This window comes from Stegodyphus dumicola, chromosome 6 (assembly GCF_044657685.1).
Source record: "Stegodyphus dumicola isolate Sdum_Otavi_A_Nest chromosome 6, ASM4465768v1".
Lineage (NCBI taxonomy): Eukaryota > Metazoa > Arthropoda > Arachnida > Araneae > Eresidae > Stegodyphus > Stegodyphus dumicola.
Window position 1 is genome coordinate 55,086,175 of NC_140773.1, and position 23,598 is coordinate 55,109,772.

At 30.4% G+C, this 23,598-nt stretch overlaps 1 protein-coding gene and 1 non-coding gene across 2 annotated transcripts; one reads left to right on the forward strand and one right to left on the reverse strand.

Moving 5' to 3' along the window:
* Positions 1 to 3,786: 3,786 nt before the first annotated feature.
* TRNAA-CGC (transfer RNA alanine (anticodon CGC)) lies at positions 3,787 to 3,859 on the reverse strand. The gene has a single exon. It is a non-coding gene; the product is annotated as a tRNA-Ala (tRNA).
* Positions 3,860 to 6,490: 2,631 nt separating this feature from the next.
* LOC118196734 (uncharacterized) lies at positions 6,491 to 21,958 on the forward strand. Its single transcript, XM_035368192.2, has 3 exons — positions 6,491 to 6,625; positions 11,833 to 11,939; positions 16,481 to 21,958. Exon 3 carries the CDS (start codon positions 16,492 to 16,494, stop codon positions 19,528 to 19,530), a length of 3,039 nt encoding a protein of 1,012 aa, XP_035224083.1. The 5' UTR covers positions 6,491 to 6,625; positions 11,833 to 11,939; positions 16,481 to 16,491; the 3' UTR covers positions 19,531 to 21,958.
* The last annotated feature ends 1,640 nt before the right edge of the window (positions 21,959 to 23,598 follow it).

Genomic DNA, 23,598 nt, shown 5'->3' on the forward strand with positions numbered 1-23,598 from the left:
CATTTAAATCGCTTATTTTAATTGAATGGTTTATGTTGTTAATCATTAACAGACATGTTAAATCTAAAAGAAAAATTAAATACTTTACGCTTTACAGAACGGCAACCCACTGGCGCACGTGAAAGCAGAAAATATTTTACATTTCTTTTAAACCGCTGAGATTTCTTATTAAACTTGAAACACAAATATCTCACCTTTAGCTGAGTGAAAATACGATGTTTTTAAATCGAGGTATTTCTTAATCAAAGTTAAATTCTTACAAAACAGGAAATGAATTTTAAAATAATCGAAATGCAAATTTAGGCTTCAAAGTACATATGTTCGAATAGAGGACTATGCGTTCTGAATTTGGTGGCTTGACGCCGTTTTTTCACAATGCGTGGAATATGCATACAGGAAGATTTTTTATTATTTAATTATAGACTTATTATATTTCATTACACGAAACTGCTACATTATTACATGAATCAAAAAAGCATATGTTTTGTAAATAATGCTCTCGTTATTCCAAATCTCGGAAATCTAAAAATGTCTTTGTTCAATGTAAATGTATTTATATCAATAAATGGAAAATGAGTATTCCATTTTAAATCAAAATCCTTGAAACCGAATGAAAGTCTTCGAATTTCGTAATGCCCTTTTTAATTTTATTGCATTTCTGGCCCAAAAGGGCAATTTGCCCAGAAGGGCTATCAATTTCGTTTTGACATATTGCGTCGTCCACTATAAAACGGCGTTTCACTTTTCAAATTGTTGCCACCAAATAGTAGAGCCATGCATGATATTTGAAGAAACTAAATAATGAAGAATCTGCATGAATATATGTATGTCTCTCGTATTGTGAAAAACCAACGGTACCTAGAGACATCAGATTTTGAAGAACGTAGTCCTCCACTCGAATACGGGAATCTAGAAGCCCGAATTTGGAATTTGTTTTATTATCTGTTTCATATTTTGTAAAATTTTAACGAACTTTTGTTTAGTAAACTCATCGATTTCAAAGCGAGCAATGGCAAAACTGTACATAAAAAAATATTTTTATCTCCAGCGCGCGAGACTGTGTATCGGAAATTCTAAAGATATCCTATTTTTAAATATATATTATTATTTTTTTACATATTAAGCTGTTCTTCTTTGCGTCACTTTAACCAAGCATTCTTATCTCAAGAAGAAAATATTACATTTGATTTTGAACAAAAATAACTTCTAAAAATGAATCTGGCTTTAAATGGCGACTTTGATCGAAATAGTTGTTAGAGTGGCTTCTCATTCGCTGTCTGTCGCCGAGATTTTACTTGTTAAGATGAGTGACTTGAAATGTCTTAAATGGCAAGTGATAAACTGGACAGTTATCTAAATATAAGAATGGGAATGTTCTTGGTTTGTTAAGTTTAAAGTGTGGACCTTTCGAGATGCTTGATTGTTGTTGAATGTGGAGTCGTAACCTATCCTGCCATGAGCGGCTTACGTTTTATTTTGTAACTCAGCTAAGTTCATTCGATAAATTTTATTTGTAGATTTTATATTTCAGTGTTATTTTTAATAATTACTTACATAATTTAATATTAAAACTACACTCTACTTAGAAACACTACATGTTTAACACAGAATCAAAGATAGAGAAGAATATCCTTTACCTCAGAAACCTGGATTTATTGTAAGCAAAAACAGATCCTACATTGTCTAGGTATACATGTTAACTAGTATATTTGTTCTGTGAATTGTTGCGTTAGACACTTAACGAAACTCAAAGAGTTAAATTAGTCATTAAATAAAATATATAAATAAAATCTAACTTGACGCTTAAACAGGAAACTAAGTACAAAAATGTAAAACCATGATTTAACATTTATTTAGCAACTCTTTCAGCTTATTGAATTAAAGAAATAATAATTCAATTGCTGTAATTTGCTAAATGATCAATAGAAACAAAGAGTTTGATATGGCTGTAAGATATCGTATGTTAATTAACCAGTTATTAGGATTTTGGTCTTTACTGTAACTTCTGCTTTCCGTATTCTTCACCAGAATGCAAACGAGAGTATTTATGCTGAGGGTTTTGAATTTTACTGAGAGACCTGGCAGTCGCGTTAGCTGTTAGTATTCTTCGTCAGCTGTGCTTTGAATTAATATTTCGGCTTTAGAAGTCTCTCTAGCCGATGACATAAATTGCATGCCCATGAAATATCTCTTCAGCCAACTTATTCTATTGTATGTGTAGTCATAGACTGCATTATCAGTATTTGAATGTTATTGGCTGCTATGGTTAAATTAAAGTAGCCAAAAGTGTCGGTTTTGTCTGTAAGCACAAGTTATGCCTCTATGTTCAATTTAAAACTTAAAAAAGGTTATTTTAAACTTTCTTCGGTATTTTGTGAGTATTTAAGACCCAGCGAAAACTCGCTATCTGCATGTCGGACTTTAACCATATATTCCAATTCACATAGCAACACTACATGACTAGGAACAATAAGGTAAAGAGAAACACATAAAACATGGAGGAATACATATTTATGGCTCTCAGACAAAATAACTTTAGATATCTGATTGCTTTAAATTAAATTAGGGTGCTTTTGAATTTAGTTAGAAAGACCAGAGTTTAAACATACATATTCTCAATTTGTCAAAGAAGAGTATAACTTTATTTCACTTCTTTGTATTTTAGTTATTAAAAAATATAAATGAAAAATAAAGTGAAAAAAATAAAAGACTTAACTATCAAAAAAATGAAAATTGGCCCCATTTTCAGATTAGCCACAATAAATCGCTTATTAAAATTTTATAATATTTTGAAATAACTGAACAATGCTTAAATTAATTTGCTTTCACTGAAGACAACGCTATAATGTATTAAAGGCTGATTATTAATTAGGAACATTTACAATTTAAAAATTCTTTGAAAGAAGACCTTTCATTTATTAAGCACTAAACCTTTTATTTATCGATTTCGAACCTTTTCTTTTTTTCAAGTGTGGAAGACATTTCTTAGCTTTTTATAAAATTGCAAATGTATTTACAATTTTAGGGACAGTTATTAGCAGCTGATCGTATGTGACATATGACTGTACTATCATCTTTGTGATGAATATTTATTAAACTGTAAAGCTCATCAGCGTGAGTTTACTAAAAAATTAAAATGAAAGAAAGAGGGGAGATATTTTTAGTTTGCATAAGAATATAACATTTTCATCAGAAACTTTTTTCCTCCCTCTGCTTTGCCATTGAAAATAGAAAACAATCCACAATGAAAAGAAATCCACTGTACAAAGGAGAAGGCGTTCTAGCGTTGTGGATAAATTTATGCAACAGCCGTTGAATCGAAAATGAGTATTTTTTCCTCTAAGAATTCTTTTCTATTTTTCTGGAATAATAAACTAGCTGAGACTTTTTTAGAGCTTTCTTCGCGGGTGAATGCATCGGATGAATGTTGTATTAATAAAATATACTTGTTTTGTTTTGTATAGAGATATGCAGTTTTAATAATTAATATTATGCGATTATATTTAAACTCAAAATAAAAACTTTTTACGAGACGATATTTTTTATTTGGATGTGATATTTTATGTATGCATGTAATTTATTATGCAATATTTTTTCCGCTGAAATCTATTTTACGCTAAATTCTCGTTTATCTTATATTTAATTTTGCAAAATAAATCTTGTAGTGTATGTGTGCATATGCAGATTTTAACTCTACTTTTGATTCTTAATACAACTGATATTTTTCCAAGTCACTTTGTAGAGTCATTAGGTTACTCGAAGCAGGAAGAAGTGAAAAATGAACAGAGCCTTCGCCGGGACTTGAACCCCGGACCTCTCGAATGCGCGTCGAACGTGCTGATCACTACACTACGAAGGCATGCGAAGAAGGCGGGAGAAATACCTTATATCTTTACATATCGAAAATTTTATATGTTCGTGTTCAGTCTTAAGTCATGATTATGCAATTGAAAAAATATATATATAATGTTTATCCATTACATTCAATTACATTCATGTTACATTAAATTTTAAAAAAATTCTAAAATGAAATGTATGCTCTGGAAGTTTAGGCATAATTTAAATGTACGTAATAACGTTTTCAGGGTTAAAGTAAACTGAAAGGAAATAAATTCTAAACTGATTTTAAATTGCACATATCTGAAACCTCACTTAACTCTGTATAACACTTAACTCTGTAAAACTTAACTCTGTATGTAATATGTGGCAAAAACGTCTTCCAGCACGTTTTAATATTATTCCTTAAATTATAGTCTGCTAATTACTGTCAAACTGTAAAACTTGCTGTAAATATAGGCCAAACAATAAATAATAATCATATTACTCAGTGCCTGATTCTTTTAAATTACTTGGGGGCACCATTCGAGCTTGCTTTCTGGAAATTTTGTAAAGTTTTTTGCTTGATATTATATATTTTTTCCGTTTCATATCTTCGGTTAGTAAAAAAGGGAATATACTTTTCTTTCTAAATAGAGATTTTCTTTTTCTTCCCTACCACCACAGTTCTGAATCTTAGCATGAAAGTAAAAACATAAAGTCGCGTGAAAAAGGTGTGGCACGTTTAAGAATAATTGGTATTCAAACTGCAAAAAGCAATAATTTTTAGCTACGCTATTTTTATATCCATTTGAATAAAAAAGTATGAAAACTACAGAATATTCGTTTTTCATTCAGGCACTATTTGCCTTAGACTAAAATCACTCATATTTTCTCACGCAAATTACTTTTTAGTTTGCCAATATATCTTTCTATGAACTTAAATAGCTCTTTTCAATAATTTGATAAAATGAATAGCGGATTTTGTTGACATAAAATATTTGATTTGCTAATCATTTCCAAAATAAATAGGTTTTTTTAGAAGGATTTAGAAACTTAAACTGAAATATGTAAAAGAATTAAACAACTACCAATATTTCGAAATGGCTTTCTAGAAATAAATGCACTTTGAAGTACTTCTTTTAAAAAACATTAATTTTATTGGAAACTTTAATAAAAAATTTTCTCTTTTCTTGAAATATTTTAAGATTATGTCGAACACAGAGAAAATTATTTGGTAATTGATGTTTTAGATAATTTCATGCAGTAAAAATAATCTGACTTTTAGATTAATACTTACGAAAGTAATATGATTATTTAGAATTTTAAAATTCAAGAGTTTTTTCAAATATCGACGAAAATTTACGTTCTGCCTCAAAGACAATGGAAAGACAGATTTTGTAAAGCTAATTTCTTTAAGGTTTTAGCTTAAATTTTATTTATAAGTTTCAAATTCCAAGTTGTTGTGCATTTTCCATTTCTTGTTTTTTACTTTACTTGACTCTTTCCAGAATTGTGCATATCAGTGCAGTTCGAAAAAGGAGAAACGTATGATTAAGATATAACAGTCTCCCCGCCCGCGCCGAATTGCTGAGTAGCAATTGTATCATCAAGTGCGATTTAATTTTTTTCTTATATATTAAGAGATAGATTATTAGTTGCTAGATAATTAGTAACTAAATTATCCCTTCATAAAAAGGTAGTGAAAGAAATAGTTGTGGAATTGATAAGGGTTATTTAATTATATTCCTTATAATTGGAATATAATTGCATTTCGGTTAGTAATAAACTGAAGGGACTATAAACAATTTCGAGTATTCGAAAATTCGATTTATTGGCAAAATTCAACACTACTTACGAAATCTGCGTTTCGAAATATATTTCGATTTATTTTAACTATTTTAGCTTTGTTATATTTCTGTTCTTAAAAATAATTTCCTTTTGCTTCTTAAGTAAAATTTCATCTTAAACTGTCATTGACTGAATCAAAAAAGTTCGACGTGTTTCGAGGAATTTCAAGGCAATCTCCGGGAAACGGCACCCAGGTTTTCAACTGAATGATCTTCAACCAGTGCTGCCTAATTTCTTCTGTTTCAAATACTTATGCTCTCTTTCAATGCATTTTCTTTTGTTGCAGAGTTTTTTCCAAACATTCTTTACAAATTGAAAATTCATGCGAAATGTTTTCAGATGTACGTACATACAAAAAATTTAATTCTCTTGTATTCATAAATTATCACCAATGTCAGTTGCGTATATATTATTCTAAAATAGGCGTGGACGTCAGAAGCATCTATACCTTAGCATTTCCATTTTTATCACTATTACGTTACATTATATCATGTTACGTCACTAGGGTATTTAAAAATCCAAGCAGCCTGGCCAATTATCATTTCTCAGAAGTGTTGCCATTACGATTCGATACATCTATGCTTTGTTTTAAGCTGAATTTAAACTATGCGTAACTTTACTAATTAAGCGATCAGTGCGAGCAAAATTTTATATAGGCCGGCAGCCATTTACGTTACGTTATAGGCCGGCAACTATTTTCGTTTAAGCAGAAGTTCATTAGTAACTTTTCGGATGAATAAAGTTTCGGCGAAATAAAGTCTAATGGCAGCTCTGACGTGCAAACGAGGCGTGTTTCCGAGCGGAAGCGTTCAATGCGAGAAAAGTTCTTTACATGATATCGTGTCCCGCTGAGTCGTTTCTTTCTGTTTCGCAATATATCTCGCAGGTTCTTGCCTCACCCACACCTTTTCCATCATTCCATGAAGCGTTGCTGCGTTGTTCAAACGGATACACTCAGGTGAGCGCGCACTTACTTGTTCCGTTCTGCTTTTCGTAGATGTGGCTTTGTATGCTCCTTGAATTTATTTCTTCGAATTGCTTGTTTAAAGATCTGAGACTGATACTGTTTGACAGAGGCCAATACTTTTAACATTTTAGATAATGAAACTGAGTCAGTATCCCAACATTTAAATGCCGTGGATATGGATGCAGAAGCTGTGACAGGATTTTATACTTTTCGTCTTGATTACATTTCAGTACCCTTTGAGAATTGTATTTTTTTACAAAACAGCATAATCGCAGAATACACAGTCTAGACTTTAATTTGCAAACTCATTAATTCGCATTAGTTATATCTCAATTATGTCACTATTTTTGTAGAAGAAAGGATTCAGGCTAATATTTTGAACAAATAAAAGGAATTATCATGATACTTTGGCAATATCTTCTGAAAGATGAGAATCCAAGGATTTACTTAATACATTATACATGCTAATCAAATTTGATGACTTTTAACAAGTCTGTTTACAGATTTAAGTAATGTCAAATGATTGTATAACAAGGGATTGTTTTAAACGCATCTGAAATTTAAGTGCTCAGTTTTCCGAATGAATTTGCCGCGCTATTCTACAACTTGCTTGACAGAGTTTCAGTATTATGCCACAAATAATCATAACGGATATTGTATAAAATATCCGTAATATTTTGCAATCACAAACAACCGCAGAGTACTAAAAAGAGGCAGCATATTAGCGACAGAAAGCTATATATTTTATTGTTGATTTTCAATGAGAAAAACCACAGTGTTTTTTCAGTGCTAAAATAGAAGCATTATCAAAGAAACTTAATACTTTCTAAAGATACAACTTTTAATATTGCTTTTATATATGCTGTAAGATAAAAAAATGAGATTTAATTACAAAATAAAATGGTTATTAAGGTGCATTTTAATTTTTTTGCCAGAACCGTTTCTATTAAGAAATAGCATAATAATATGATTTGTGTAATTAAAATAAATAATTAAACACGCATAATGTTTAGATATGCATTTAGATTTCAAATAGTTTGAAAAAAAATGGAAGGTCATTCAATTTCCTTTTCCAATTCTTTTTATCTGTTTATTTACTTATTTATCAGTTCATCTTTTAAAACTTTTTGTGTATTCTATATATATTCCTATATATAAACCTATTCTATATATAAACCTAGTCTATATATTTACTTATTTTTTGTAAGTTCTATAATAAAATGCATAAAGTGTATTTGGCTTTCGAAAAAGAAAACATGAAAAATATATGCTTTTGTCAAAATTTGAATTTAAGATATTTCGATTGTTAACTACACGTATTACCTCTTATCTTACTCTGAAAGATAACAAATTTTTCTTTTTTTTTTTTTTCTGGGCTTGGTGATGTTTTTTATTACTTTTATCAGAGACTTTTTTATTTCTCCAAGGGAATGCTTGGAATTAATTACAATAAATTTGATAACTTTACGCTCTAGAACATAAAACAATTAGAATTCCTCAGAACGTTTAACAGACGCGTTCTTTTTTTAATGACTATTTCTGTCGCACGTCAATAAAACAAAACTTTCCGAAATTTTGTGAATACATGTACAGCAGTTTTTCAGATTACAATTCGAAAGATTCGAGTTTTGCAAAAGATGCGATAATTCGATTCTCAGACTTCGAAACGCTTTTGACATTTGCGAGGTTCAAAGATCAGGGTGTTTGTTATCCTAAATAAGAAACATACTACCTCATTCCAGCAGATAGATTGTATTTATCTTTTATTCGTGCATCCATTTGGATACGATTGTTTGCATGTCAAAAATTGGTGTACATTAAGGATCATATATCTTAATAGCGATGAAATATCTCGTTTTCGAGAAATTATGCTAATAATTTAATTTGCAAACACATTAATAAAACAATAGCAATAATAGGATGTCTTTCACAATCAAAGGAACTATAATTAGCTATTTTACTGCAGTAAATAGAGTAGATTAATACAGATTTAACAATCACATTGTTGATTCTCCAAAATACATTTTCATTCTCTTTGCTTACGTACGTAATTATAACTTGGAATAATGATCTCCTATTAAAAGTCAATGATCAAATTACGTTGTCAAAATCTAAAATAAAAGTCTGTTTTCCCTGGGTATAAAATGTATCTTATAAAAGCTTCAACCTTGCATGTACTACCGAAAAGGATAAAGGAAAGAAATAAATCTTAATATCACAGAATGAAAATTTAAATTGTTCGTTAATAATCTACTTCATGAGTTAGCATTTCTTATGCTACTTAGCACTGTCATAAACCCATTGGAAGTTGAGAAAACAATAAAAAATGACCATATTTATCTATAAAGTTTCATTAATGTTTTCAGTTAAATATTTAAACAACGGAGTATTAAGCGGCAATTTGCATTCGTATATTTAAATGTGCTTTATCAAGATTTCAAGATTATACTTCTTTCTCAAAGCGAACGAAGTACATGCTTCATATGTTTCATAAGCTTCAGCCACAGTCTGATATGTTTTCGAACTACTTAGTAAAACGAATGATAAACGATAAGAACGTGCTTTATATTGCACTCGATAAGTATTTTTATATATTATTTTATTGACTTTTAGCATACACTTGTACAAGCGTTTTAAAAAATATTTCTTTTTTTAAAAGATAATTTATTCTTATACACACACACACACACACACACATATATATATATATATATACATACAGAGAATTGAGACTAAGGTTTTTGACATAGTTTATTTAATTCATTAAAAAATTTGTCGCGCAAAGTTTCAATTGTCTGTTTCGGCGAAACGCGTAATGGAGTTAGCTTGGATCGAAATTCATTTTAAAAATTTCCCTTGACAAGATATTGTATTTTTCTCCTCTTTCGCATTTTTCATAGCAACTAAATATGCTTATGTTGAAGCTTTCACGGAGCCACAGGTTTTGGTAACTTTTTGGCGTGCGTACTAAAATTTATCTTCTAATTTCCTTAATTTTGCAGCACAATAGCAAAACAATTTGACCAAAATTGGTCTTTCTTCGTTTGTTCTTACAACTTAACTTTTAATTATATGTATATATATGTATCCATCCAGAGCCAGTAAGACAACAGATAAAAATATGTAAACGCAAGAATCAAAATCAAATAATAAAGTGTGAAATATTAGCAATAAATTACAAAGAAGCTGTAGTTGCAAGGACGATACTTTTAATTATATGTATATATATATATATCCATCCAGAGCCAGTAAGACAACAGATAAAAATATGTAAACGCAAGAATCAAAATCAAATAATAAAGTGTGAAATATTAGCAATAAATTACAAAGAAGCTGTAGTTGCAAGGACGATAAAACAAAGTGCTGATACGACGCAGCAATAAACTAATAAAATCCACAAATGTTTCTAAATTTAAGGCTAAAGGACCCAAGAACTGAAAAAAAAAATATGAAAAGAAAATGAACATAAATAATAAATAATGAAGTCAAACGTATGTCTCGTTAGCGGTTGACAAATGTACAATTCTATTAGCTGCATTACCGATTTACAACAAGAGATCATTCTTTTTTCCTCTGATACTGCATTTCTGTGTGTTTTTGTTAATAACCAACTATTTCCTTATTTACCGCTTGCCTTCGTGATGTAATTGGAAGCATATGGCTGGTTAGCAGCTGAGAGGTTCAGAGTTAGCAGCTGAGAGGTTCGAATCTCGGTGGGGTTATTGCCTTTTTTTGTTTGTTTGTTTGTTTACTGCTTCGATAAATACCCAACGTTTCTACAACCCCATTACAGACAATTTGTGTTTTGCTTTTTTCTTCTTCGAAGTAAATATTGATATAGGGATTTAGTTTGGGATATAGGGAATGCTGATTTGTTCAGAAAAAAAAAATAATAATACCGCACGAGGTTGCGTATACTTACAAAAAATATAGTTAAGGTTCCATCAAACGCAGGAACATCACAGAGAAGGAGCTTAATTTTTTTTTTGGAATAAGTCACAAATGTGTTAATGTATTAGTAATTTCTAATGCTTGTGCCTATAATCTGCAACTTCTTACAGAAGTTCGAAATCTGAATGTCTTGAGAGAAAAGTCACAAATGATGCTAGTAGCTTTCGACTATGCTTTTTGCTAGAATGCTTTGTTTTTCTGCTCTGTTTCTTGCCCAAATTGAAATCTTTATGGGCCTACTAGTATACGAAGCACAAAAAAATTTCTTAATTTTTCTCCTAGATTCATTTCCCTCACTATCACATTGTTTGACATTTTTATTCCTGTTACACTTCTTGTATGTTAAGGAGCATTTGAAGTACAATTTTACGATAACACAAGAACGAAAAGACTGCTCTACCATAAATTATCTTAGAAATGATATACTGCAGTGTAAGACTGAATTCGGTTATTTAATTTAGATGAAACATACGAGAAATTATCCGCTTAATCTTTATCCCTGTTGAGAAGATAAAATCCGCAGCTTTTCTACCGCTATTTGTGTACCATGAATTTCTGGAGATTTCGCTTATGATAGTTTAAGTGTTCCCATGCCACGAAAACACTTCAATGCTAAACATACATGACTTTTCTAGAATTCGAACTCATAACCAATAGGTAGGGAATAAAAAAGAATTCGCTGAACACCAGACTGTCCTGCCTAAATCATAGGAATGAAATACTTTAAACCTGCTCGAAAGTGTTTATGATGTGAATATAAAAACAAATTCGCATGAGATGTCGTATTTTCGAGTAATATAAGTACGAGAATAATTAATGTATATTATTATTTATATTTTATTATAAAATATTCTCTTCTTCTAAGAAGAAAATATTCTTTTTAAATAGAATGTTTTAATATGCAATATTATGTATACGAATCTTTAGCACAAAATGTTTCAAGTATATAAATAAAATAAATCTGATCTTCACCTACTCTAAAGTTTGCACTGAGAAATTTTATAAAAGATTATCTTATTTAAATGTAGGACAAATATAATAGTCTCAATAAATAAATATTTCGAACGAAGCCAGGGTTATAGTTATCAGCAATGTTTTCTCACTTATTAGTGGCTCGTATTTCTGAAAGAATTTTTGAGTCGCAGAGATATAGGTTATTCCTTTCTATATATTTAGTTTGATTTTATTTATCTCTTGTTGGAATTTCAATATGCATTTCTATTAAATTAGATTTCTTGCATTTCTAGATCTTTTTCAACAAATATGGAACTAAGGAAAAAACTGAAGAAGGAAATATTTTTCTTAAAATCTAGAACTCGAGTTTCATCGCATGAATTTTGACAGATCAAAATTTGTAAGTAATTCTTAAGATCTCTATTTTATTTTGCAGCAACTCCGGTACGTAAAAGCTAAAACACTAAAAAATAATTTAGTTATGTGATAGTTGATAGCACAGCGGAGGCACCAGTGCTTTACCGTGAGGCTTTCGACTGCTAAATTCAATAAGTTAGATTTTTTAATCGCTGAGGTTTACTTCTCCAGCACTTATGTTTCAACAGATTTCTGGGAACGAATTCTCAGTGTATGTAAAGTTCTTATGCTTACGACGATGTACTGCTTGCTATGATGAATACTTGCCTGAACTTATAAAGGTTTAGTTAGTTCAAATAAAGCCGAAAAAATATAGACCTTCGAAGTTAAAATTTTTTATTTAGAATATTTATTTACGATGATTTAAAGTTTACGAAAATGAATAAAAAATATAAGTTTTACAAAGATTGATAAAAGGTGATGACTTGTAGAAATAAAAGTAAATAACAAATAGTAAAGTAAGTAATAAAAGAGTAAGTAAAATATATGTCTATACTTTAAATTAAATCTACGGGAACTTAGCAAAAGTGAGTTCTTCTTTTTTAATATTTTTCCCTCAGCTATTATTTTTTTGTTTTAATTAAAATGACACTGAAAAGCAACAAGCAGCACTGACAGATTTGTCTAATTTTCGATGAACGTAGAGACCGTTTTGATTGAATCTTTCTTACACGCGAATCATGACTGAAGGTGGCTTGTTTAAAATATAATGCAGCTGTAATCTATTTTTGAACATAAAGTATTCAAAGGATGCGAAAAGGATTATTCAGGAAAATGAAGTTAAAATGTAATACTAGGGGTCTTTTTGGGGTACAATGTAGAAGGAGGAATCTGTTAAATAAATGAAACTAAAAAAATTTTAAACATATATTACTGCAAAGTTTAAGAATACTTAAGAATGAAATTAGGAGAGACTGCTCCAGTGTTTTAAACGTTGCACCCCCCCCCAATTCCCAGAAAAACATGCAGATATGATGACCACAAATTTCGCTCTTCGAGTAGCGATTTATACTTCATGCATACAAATAACGCTTTCTTCTTCCCGGCTAGGCTTTCTCTCGACGTTCAGCGCCCTCATGCGCGTCGCGTTTCTCCTGCGACTGTATCTACCTATATGATTATTGCCTATTATCGTGTTTCCAACCTCTCTTCACATTTCCGAACAACAGTTCTGACAGATGGATCAACTCTCATCTTACGCTGTTACCTTTAGCGACAACACTATGAGATCATTTGATTTGCATAAAATTTATTAGGTGATGGTAATAAATAAGCCATTTACAGTGTGCGTAATCGTTATGAAGAAAATGTTCTGCCTCTGATTAAACATCGCTAATTGAACGATCATTTTAGGTAGTCATAGAACTTCAATTAAGTGATTAATATCCTATTTGGAACTGGAATTCGCTATTTCCTAGGTTCCCCTATCTACTGCTGAAATTTGGGCGTTTAAGGAGTAGAGGCGGAAATCTGAATCAATTCAGGTTTTCAGTACTGGGTACTGCGCCATATTTACTAAAACCGTTTAACTTTCATCCACTTCTATTCTATTTCATCTATCAAACTGTGTATTCCAATGAATGTCCGTAACTGAATTTATGTTTTCGAGGATTAAGATTTGAAATCTTAAGAATACCTGAATATTCAGGACACTAAGTGCGTTATATGATATCCTATTGAAATTATATATAAATAATATATTTAAATTATAGCAGTAACTGAATTTTAGAAAGAGTTTAAGGTTTTAAAACCGGTATTTTTTTTTTCTGTTATAGAATGTATAGTTTTCCTACAGTCTACTTTAATATATATTTATCAACAAATTATACACTTTGGATGCATTTATAATTTGCAGCAATCCAACAAAACTCAGTTAAAAATGTAATGTTAGAGACCGACATATTTTTGGAACTGAGTTATAAAAAATACCACTAAGCAGTACATTAAACAGAGACGGAAATTGCATAAAATCTTGTAAATTATGTCTCGTTAAGCAGGTAAAATTAAGACTTCATTAAGCCTTAATTTAAAATATTTATTAAGAAAGATTTCTTAAAATACGCCGTATAAATAATTCACAGGACGAAGAATCGGAAGATAAACGGAAGTCCGACAAATGCGGAAGAGATATCGGTTGTGACATCTGTCGTTCAGCGTACTGTCAGTGACGATAATCTGATAGCAGCAATGAAATATTGTAAACTGCGATATTAACTGACTATATGAAGAAACAGATACTTCCCATTTATCCAGTCCTGAGTTTGGTGAGTAAAAGGATTAGGTAAAAGATATCTGCCATCGATAAACTTTGTCGGTTAAATTACTATAACATGTTCAAATATTAAAAAAAATGAAGTTGAAAATTTTCAGGATTACTTAAATATTTTATTGGCTTATAAGAAGTATTTTTGGTAATTTGAAGAACCTCTTATACCAATACTCAATGAATATGTATGCATGTCCTCACACAATATTTCCTAACTTTGATACTTACGACTATACAGCTATACTTACGCTGTTATTCATAAAGAATCCGCATTGCCAAAATGCCATAATTAAATTTTCCGAACTTACGTCTCCGAAACCATTCAAACGAAAATTCAATAGAAAACTGAAAGACAACTCTAGATTAAAATCTGGCAGCTATCACAAAGGCAATATACCTGTTTTCGGATAGACATTTGTCCGAAACATTTCGTTCAAAAATATGCTTTTACTCGGAGATTTATAGAAGGCAAAAGCCTAATATTTAAAAGCAATAAAACTTCATCAAATTTAGCCTATTATTCTTAGGTCTTTAAGATGCACCTTTAAAAATTTTTAACTAAGCAGAGTATTTACATATCTGGCTACTTGCAATTTCAACTTCCTATTCTTTTGCTAAAGCAGCGATCCAAAATTGATTAAGAAACTAATTGAAAAGGAAATTTAACTGAGGTTTCAAAATTTTAGTGCAATTAACAAAAACATTCGTACATCTTTTTAACTTTTGGAAATATCGAAACACTGAAACGAACTAAGATGCTTACTATGACAGCAACAGAAATTATATAAATGAAATTAAGAACAAAAAATTAAAAAGAAGTTAATGATGTTCCGAAGTATTTCCAAGTCATTCTTTTAGGGCAATACGTCGTTAGTTGCTTCATTTCCATGCGTATAAAGATTTTTTACTACACAGCGGTGTGCTCTACTGTGAGTGACGAAGCAAAACTGGATAAAATAAATCGTCATCAATATTATTCCAGAGCTAATAAATATTTCATTGTGAAGTTACTGCGTATTAGGAAAGGATATTACCTATCGCACTAAAATTCATCACAATTTATTTTTTTTATGTATTTCAAATTTTTGTTGTCCTTACATCCAGTTTATGGCTGATAAAGTAAATTTATACTTACATTCCTGTGCCTTCATCGCTACATCGCCTACAATATTATGTAATAATTAAACTTTCACCATGGTATATTATTAGTACATTAGTTTTTCCGATCTGTGGTCATGAAAAGTTAAATCAGCGGCCCCCAGTGGGGTTGATATTGGCTCCTTAGAGGTCGATAAAATTTTAAAGGTGTCGACTAAGGGTCGATAGTCGATAGAATAATTGATCGGTTTGTTCATGTTCCCATTTAATTACAAAAATATTAATAAAATGAATAATTAATTGTTTAGCGATATAAACCTATATCATTCAGTAAGGAAGAAAGAATATAAAATAAATATACGGGAAAAGTACATTTAAAAAATTTAATGCATTTAAAAACTCTGTAATATTTTTCTCAAAGTACTACAGAAGTACTATTCTCAAAGTAGCATTTAGAACATTTGATTATCTCATAATTACAAACTAACATTATTAATTTTCCCTCTTCTTACCTAGTGAAGCAGACTTTAGTCTACGGAAAACAATAAGTAGGTTAAATATTTTTGAGCGAGCTGATCTAAGAATTAAATTAAGAACTTTTATGTCATATATTAAAAAAATTGTATCAATACATCAAGCGAAGCCATCACATCAATTTAAATCGATTTTTTGTGCATTTAGAATCTGTAATTTTTTGTTTCTGAAAGTTTGTTTATATTTATATTATTAAAAATGATAATAATACATAAAATAATAAAATACATATCCAATAAACCGTTTTTCAAAACTTTTATTTATGTCCTTAATCTAATAATAATTTTTAATTATCTGTGTGAAGTCATTTTCATTATGATTAAGTTGTAGGCTGTAGACTATAGAGAAAACTGTAAGAGGGTCGACGAAGAAAGCTTTTCTTTTAAAAGAAGTCGATGCAAAAAAAAAAAAAACGGGTTAGGAATCCCTGCTACCGATACAGGAGAAAAATCTAAAACAGCATCTAAAGCAGTTATTTTTTCTTTGAAAGTGATAATAATATATAAATTTCATGATAAAATTAATCATTAATTCTATTTTTTTTTATTAATTCATGATAAAATTAATTATTAATTCTATTTTTTTATTAATTCATGATAAAATTAATCATTAATTCTATTTTTCAGGGCTTCCAAGCATGAACGGTTCTGAATTATGTTCTCATTGGAGGATGCTATACATTATTAATGTCTTGATCTTGTTTGTATTTCTGATGAAAAGCAAAGAAGTGTCAATGGAATTAGATTGTGACCAAATCATTAAACAGTCAAAGGAATTTTCGTGTTCTTTTGACATTGATAACATAAATTATACCCTGCAATGTGAAAGCAGTTTTTCTCATACTAACATCTTCTATATTCTGCAGCTTTATGGTAATTATAGCTCTCTTCTTAATGAATCTACGACTTTTGATATTTTTAAATCCTTGCTGAATTTTAATAGTACACCTGATTCTGTATTTTATAGCTGTGATAAAAAATGGAGAAACCTTATAAAAATAGAGCCATCGTTTCTCGAAGAATATTGTGAAAGTCACAAAAAATGCCTCTATCGGTCACCGGAATTTCTAAATGAATATAACGTAGATGTATTAAGAATAATGAACACTTCTTATGTGCCTTCAATTTTTGACATCTTGGTGCAATATCCCCAGCTTCAGAGAATGACAATATGTGACAACACGGCTGTCGACTTGTCATCAAAAACTAATAATATTACTAACCTGATTCGTATTTTAAATTTACGCAATAACAGTATTCAGCTCTTGCCGGAAAATGTATTCATTAACTTCCATAACTTAAAGGAGTTAGATTTATCACAAAATAAATTAAACTCTATTACTGAAACCCTTTTTGGCACGCTGCATGCTTTGAAAATTCTCGACTTATCGTTTAATTCAATAGGTAACATTTCAAAAGATGCTCTAAAAGGATTTCCCAATCTAGAGACGTTTAATCTATCAAATAACGAATTGAATTCCATTAATAACAGTTTGTTTCAATTCAGCCCGCGCCTAAAATCTATTGATTTAAGTTTTAATAATATAAAACATCTGCCAGAAACTCTTTTTCATAGTTTAAATAGTTTAGAAAACATTCTTTGCTCCAACTGTAATATTCAAGCCATAGACAAGGACCTATTTTTAAATAATATGAATTTACTGTATGTTGTATTTGGAAGCAATAAAATTGAAGTATTACCTAGTGATCTGTTTCGAAGGCAAAAGTTTTTAGAATACGTCGATTTAGGTTCCAACAAAATTTCTGAAGTATACAATGATACATTTTGGAATAAATCTAATCTACGAGGGTTAAATATCTCTCGAAACAATCTAAAATTATTAAATGCAGATTTATTCGTCGGAAGTCCAAATATTCATTTGCTAAATGTGAGTGGAAATAAACTAGAAATACTGAAGGATAATATAATTGCAAATATGAATGATTTAGAAAAATTCGATTTGAGCTACAATAAAATTAAATATGTTGAACTGGGAATAAAATCAGAAGTTAGGCTAAGAAACATTTGGTTATCTCATAATTTTATCAAAGAAATCAAAATAGATTGGCGAAACCTTGTTTTTCTAGAGAAGTTCAACATGGATTATAATGAAATAAACAGCTTCCACGCACCGCCTTGCATTCTAAACGTGAAACAAACTATCACATTTTCATTCAGACATAACCAAATTTCTGATATAGATCTACGGTCTACGCTGGCTGATGAAAAGAGAGCTGAAACGGACAGAACAATGGCTGGTTGTTTTTTTAATGGATTCTCGAAGAACTTCTTAGACTTAGCTTTTAATCCTTTGAAATGCGATTGCTATTTATACCCCTTTTACTTTTATTTGAAAAGGAAGCCTGGTAGACGAATTCCATCCTTGTTAACTTTCATAAATGAAAATGAGCTTGTTTGCAACAAACCACTTTCTTTGCAAAACAGCACGGTACTTTCCTTGTCAGAAGACGTATTTAGTTGCTTTTTTGAGACTGATTGTCCCCAGCCATGCACTTGTGGTTTTCGTGCTAGAGATAAACTATTTTTTGTCAACTGCACGGGCACCAACCTAAGTGAGGTTCCCCAAAGTGCTCCTGATCAGACCACAGTCCTTTATTTCAATTATAACCACTTGCGATCTATGAAGTCACTGAATAATAAAATCTGGCATAACTTAACGGAACTGTACGTAGATTTTAATGAGTTAGAAGATTTAACCAATTGGGAAGTTCCTGAGAAACTTCGGTTTTTGTCGATAAAAGATAACAAATTAAAAACTTTACCGAAACATTTGATGGATTATATAGCGAACCAGAGTGATTTCCAGTTATTGTTTGGTGGAAATGATAAACAATGCACGTGTAAGAGTAAAGTTTTGAAAGAATTTTTGATTGCCAATACTGCATTTATAAAAGATTTGGATAAGATCATTTGCGAAATAAATAGTAATGGAACAAATTCCTCGTTACCTTTATACGAAGTTCCAGACGCTTTACTCTGCGCTGATGAACAAGCAGATGGAGGTAATAAGGGTCTAACAACTATTGCTTTGGGTGTATTTTTTACCGTTCTTCTAACTTTGGTGCTTATTTACTATAAGCAAAGACAATTAATTTTGTCATTTCTTTATATTCACTGCGATCAAGTGTTTCATATCTGTTTCGAAGAATGCGATTGTGAAGATAAACTATTCGATGCTTTTATAGCGTACAGTAGCAGCGATCGCAGCATCGTAATGACTCTTCTAGAAGAGCTGGAACAGAAAGAGCCCTTCTTTCGACTTTGTATCCATGAGAGAAATTGGCTTCCTGGTCGTTTCATCACCGACAACATCATCCACTCTGTGCAGAACAGCAAGAGGACAATCATCGTTCTTTCCGATACCTTCATCTCGAGTCCATGGTTCAAAATGGAATTGCGAGCAGCTGTAGTCAAAGTTTCCGAAGACAAAATGAATAAGGTGATTGTTATATTGGTGGACAAATCAACATCCTTTGACGGTGTAGAGCCTGATCTACGACATGTAATTTCTAAACGAACATATCTTGTATGGGGTGAGCGATGGTTTTGGGAAAAACTGAGGTATGCTATGCCTCGCAAAAGCTCTGATTTAAACGATGAAGACATAGATTCCAACAGAAGACTGAGTGATATACCTTTACTATTAGACGTTTAATTTCTTTCTTAATACTTTTCCGAAACTTGCACGAAATCTTCAAAGAGCAACTAAGTAGCATTTCAGCCTTTACAAAAGAAAAGAAAAAAAAAAAAAAAAAAAGAAAAAGAAAAAAAGGGAGGTAAGGGCGGAAGATTTTATTTTCGTGATGAGTTCTTGTCTTCAAATATCATATTTTGGTGTAAATCTAAATAATCTTATTTGTTTACTTTTCTAATACTTGATTATGTTCTTTCATGCACAAATTAAGCCTCTTTAACCAGATATTTAAAGTATGCGAAATGTTTTGAGCGCTGTCATTCACCATAAGTTAAAAGTTTAATAACTTAACTTCACATGATAGTTCGAGCCGCCAATAATTGCATGCGGTTAATGATGTCTGATTTTTAGGATGAAATGGCGGCTCGAAATGCGGTTCTGAATTTGAATTGCGTGTTATCTCTTCCTTCCTTGCGGTGTAATTTCAGTTGTTCTCCTATGATCGCGATAGGAAACATTGTCGTCAATGAGTTGGTTGAATAATCATTGGGTTCGGGAGGATGACCGACTGAGATTCCGTCATATTTGCCAGAAAATACTGAATATCTTGGTAGTTTATTTAATCAGACACGAAGACAGATTGTTCTACCTCAGTATACCCGATAATTGCTTTTGCAGGTACTTATATTTCCTACGTAAGCAGCCTCCAGAAGCAAAACAACACTGCTTAAAAACATTATGTTGAATAGTATTGCCTTGTTTATATATGTTGAATGCACTATTCTTCGCGGTACGCAAAATTTTATAATACTTTATGTATGCCAAAGGAGCGAAAATGATTTCATATTTTGGTAATACATAAGTTCAAACTCAAGAACGATAAAGACGATAAATAGCCAGAGATTGCTACAGGGATTCTGTAGTAGTAACTCCATGAATTGTGGTTTTTCTATGTGAGCTGTTTTAACTCCAAAATTATTAAAAGCGTGTTTCATTAAAATACTTTCTGTTATGCATGGAAATGTATATGAACTAAAAATAAATTTTGTATTAATATTAGGAACCCATTCCAAGGTATGAAACTGTGTGCCCACATATACACGTTTTATTTTAAGCATTTAATATGAGACATTCTGATTCTCTTTCAGCTTATAACTATTTTTGCAGTTTTTCTGTATTGTAATACATTTATGTAACCAAAATGAATAAACTCAGAAAATAAGTTTAAAAAATATGTATTTACTATTAATATATTTTATATAATAGATAAACCAATTATTTCAGTTCCAGTATAAATTAATTCCATATGTAAACGAGATTTTGCCCTTTAGTCAGTCTTTAAATTTTTATTTAATTTATCGTAGCAATGTTAATACATTATATATGTTGCAGCTCTGTGATATGTGATTTTTCTTGGTCTCAATGTTTTCTATGAATTATAGTTTAGAGATTTTTTGTTAATTAGAAAACGTACGTTATTGCATATTTATTTTTAGTATGCTAATATGTCTGAATTTATTACCATATAATTAATACATTTTATTATGTTTTAATTGGACTAAAACGTTTGTTTTGGCTTGTTTTCTTAACAAGAGATATGCAGAAAATAGTACCAATGCTCTCTTAGCAGAGGAACAAGTATAAGATTCTAATTGCTGAAAGAGCATATTTTAAAATTGGATTAAAAATTTTTAGGAAATGCTACCAGTATTAGATTGCTTTATTGAAAAGCATTTGCACATCAAAATGACAGCCTTTCTGTGAAAATATAGTAACGCGGATATTTGAAATGTCTACGCGACTTTCTGAAGTAAACTTTTAATCGACGTAATACGCTAGTAAATATAGATAGTTGAGTGTTGTCATCTGAAAGACTTTTGTTTCAAAATTTATTTTTTTTAATGTATGTGCGTAAAATCCCTCCCTTTCTATGTATTTTAAGTTCAATGTATCGCATTTTGAAACTTAAATAATGAAAAAAACTCATTAAAAACTGGAGATAACTGTGCTGGAGGCTTTCGTTATTTAAATTGTATTTTATTCGTCATTTTTTATTATACCAACTTTTTCTATTAGATGAATTTTAGTTAGCTGCGGTTTTAATCCTTTTAATTATGATGAACTTTACTTTAACTATCTTCACATGGAAAGGGATGATTTTGTGAATGATTTCTTTAGAGAATCAGAGAATATTAACTTTGTAGAGGAAAAAAGAAGGACAAATCAGGATTTTAATTATGTTTGACTATAGTAAATCATAATACAGCTATCTATGTATAAAAATAAATGCTTTTGTAAAGGTCTTACTGTGGTAGGTGCGCTTTTAATAATTTTATACGGGAAAAAAAGGGCATGTAAAAAGTGTACATATGTATTTATGTAAATATGTATTATGTATTGTAATATAAATGTATATCTGTAAGCTTTATTAAAAATTTTTTTAAATAATCTTATTTTTGGCTAATTAAATGACTACGAAACAACGTACAATTTATCAATTTTTCTTTTCTTATTCATGCACACAAAATATTTTACAAAATTAAAAATTGCATTATTTCCTATGAGAGACTTAAAATTAATATATTTATATTGAAGCATTCTCTGAAAGGCTGATGATGATTAAATTGTTCCATCTATTGATAGTTATTGTATGCGAAACTTATCTCACTTTGTAGAGAAAGAGTGTACTCATTCTGTTATAAGAACAGTGCTACAGAGGCAAAGAAAATAACTTGAGCTTTCAGTAGATGATATGTGTATAATTTTACTAAACAATGCGTTTAAAAAAATGAGGATATAAAGATGTTGCAAGGACTTAATTTCGAACAATTCGATCTCCTCCGTTTGAAACAGAAATGTACTAATACATTTTGACTGAGAAAACTAAGACTAACAGCCATTAATAGAGGTTTTAAATAATATTAATAATTGCGTCTCAAAGTGCAGCTACTGTTTTATCTTTTATACTTTAAACAGAAAATTTCATAAGATTTCTAAATATATCGTAATAATTTTAGGGTTACTCAATATATAATAGGGTTACTAAATATGTAATAGGGTTACTAAATATGTATCGCTTTACATTAAACATCAGTGCTGTATTATTTTATACTAAGGGTTATCATACTACGTTTTCTCAAACCAAGACAATTTTGAGAAAATATTCAAGGTAGAAAATAAAACCTTCTATTCTAGAATAAGTATTTATATTTGGAAAAGGCTAAATAAAGAATTTAGCAAGTAAAAACAAAAACAAAAAACAAAGAGATAAAAGAAACTCAACTGAACATACCTTATTATTAAAATATTATTAGTATTTATCACTATAGATTAATGGACTGTGTTACACTGTAACTATCTGCCATTGAAAAAAACAGAAAAGAGTATTTACCACTAGTGGCAATTTTCTTGAAAAATTCTTTATTGTTTTTAATGACATTGAAACAATCGCTGCAGTTGGATTCACTATTAATTTAGCAGCTTAGTAAAGATTTTACAGTTATTACAGCCATTCTACATATTTCTTTAGACCATATAAAAGAAATTTAAGGATATAAAAGATATTGAAAATGCCCTATCGACTGGTGTCGATGCGCCTGTTACGTTGAAAATGTATTGTATTATTTGAACAAGACCGTTCCATGAGATGAGTTTTCCTTTCAAATGACTGAAAAGTTGTATCCATTTTTCTTCAAAATTTTTATTTTTCTAAATTTCATAATTAAATGACCAAAACGCTTTTGCAGTCACTACTTCACCAAAAATATGATCCGTGATTATTGTATTATTTGCGACAGTTTCATTAGTTTTTCAACAGAAGTTTCAATTTCAGATCATGTTAATTCACTGTTATTATCCAAATAAAAGATTCTGCTCCAGCAAAACTTTTTACCATAGCTCATTGTAAGGTAGACATCTGCTATGAAATGTTGTAATTTCTTCTAGGATTGTATTTATATTCATAGTGTATATTCGCCACATTTAAAATTTTACCAAATAACTGGGAAAAAACAAGCCGGGACTGGCAAGCAACTGACACGGGCCACATTACCAAATCGAGACAGTTCCGGTCAAAGCGGGACGTCTGGT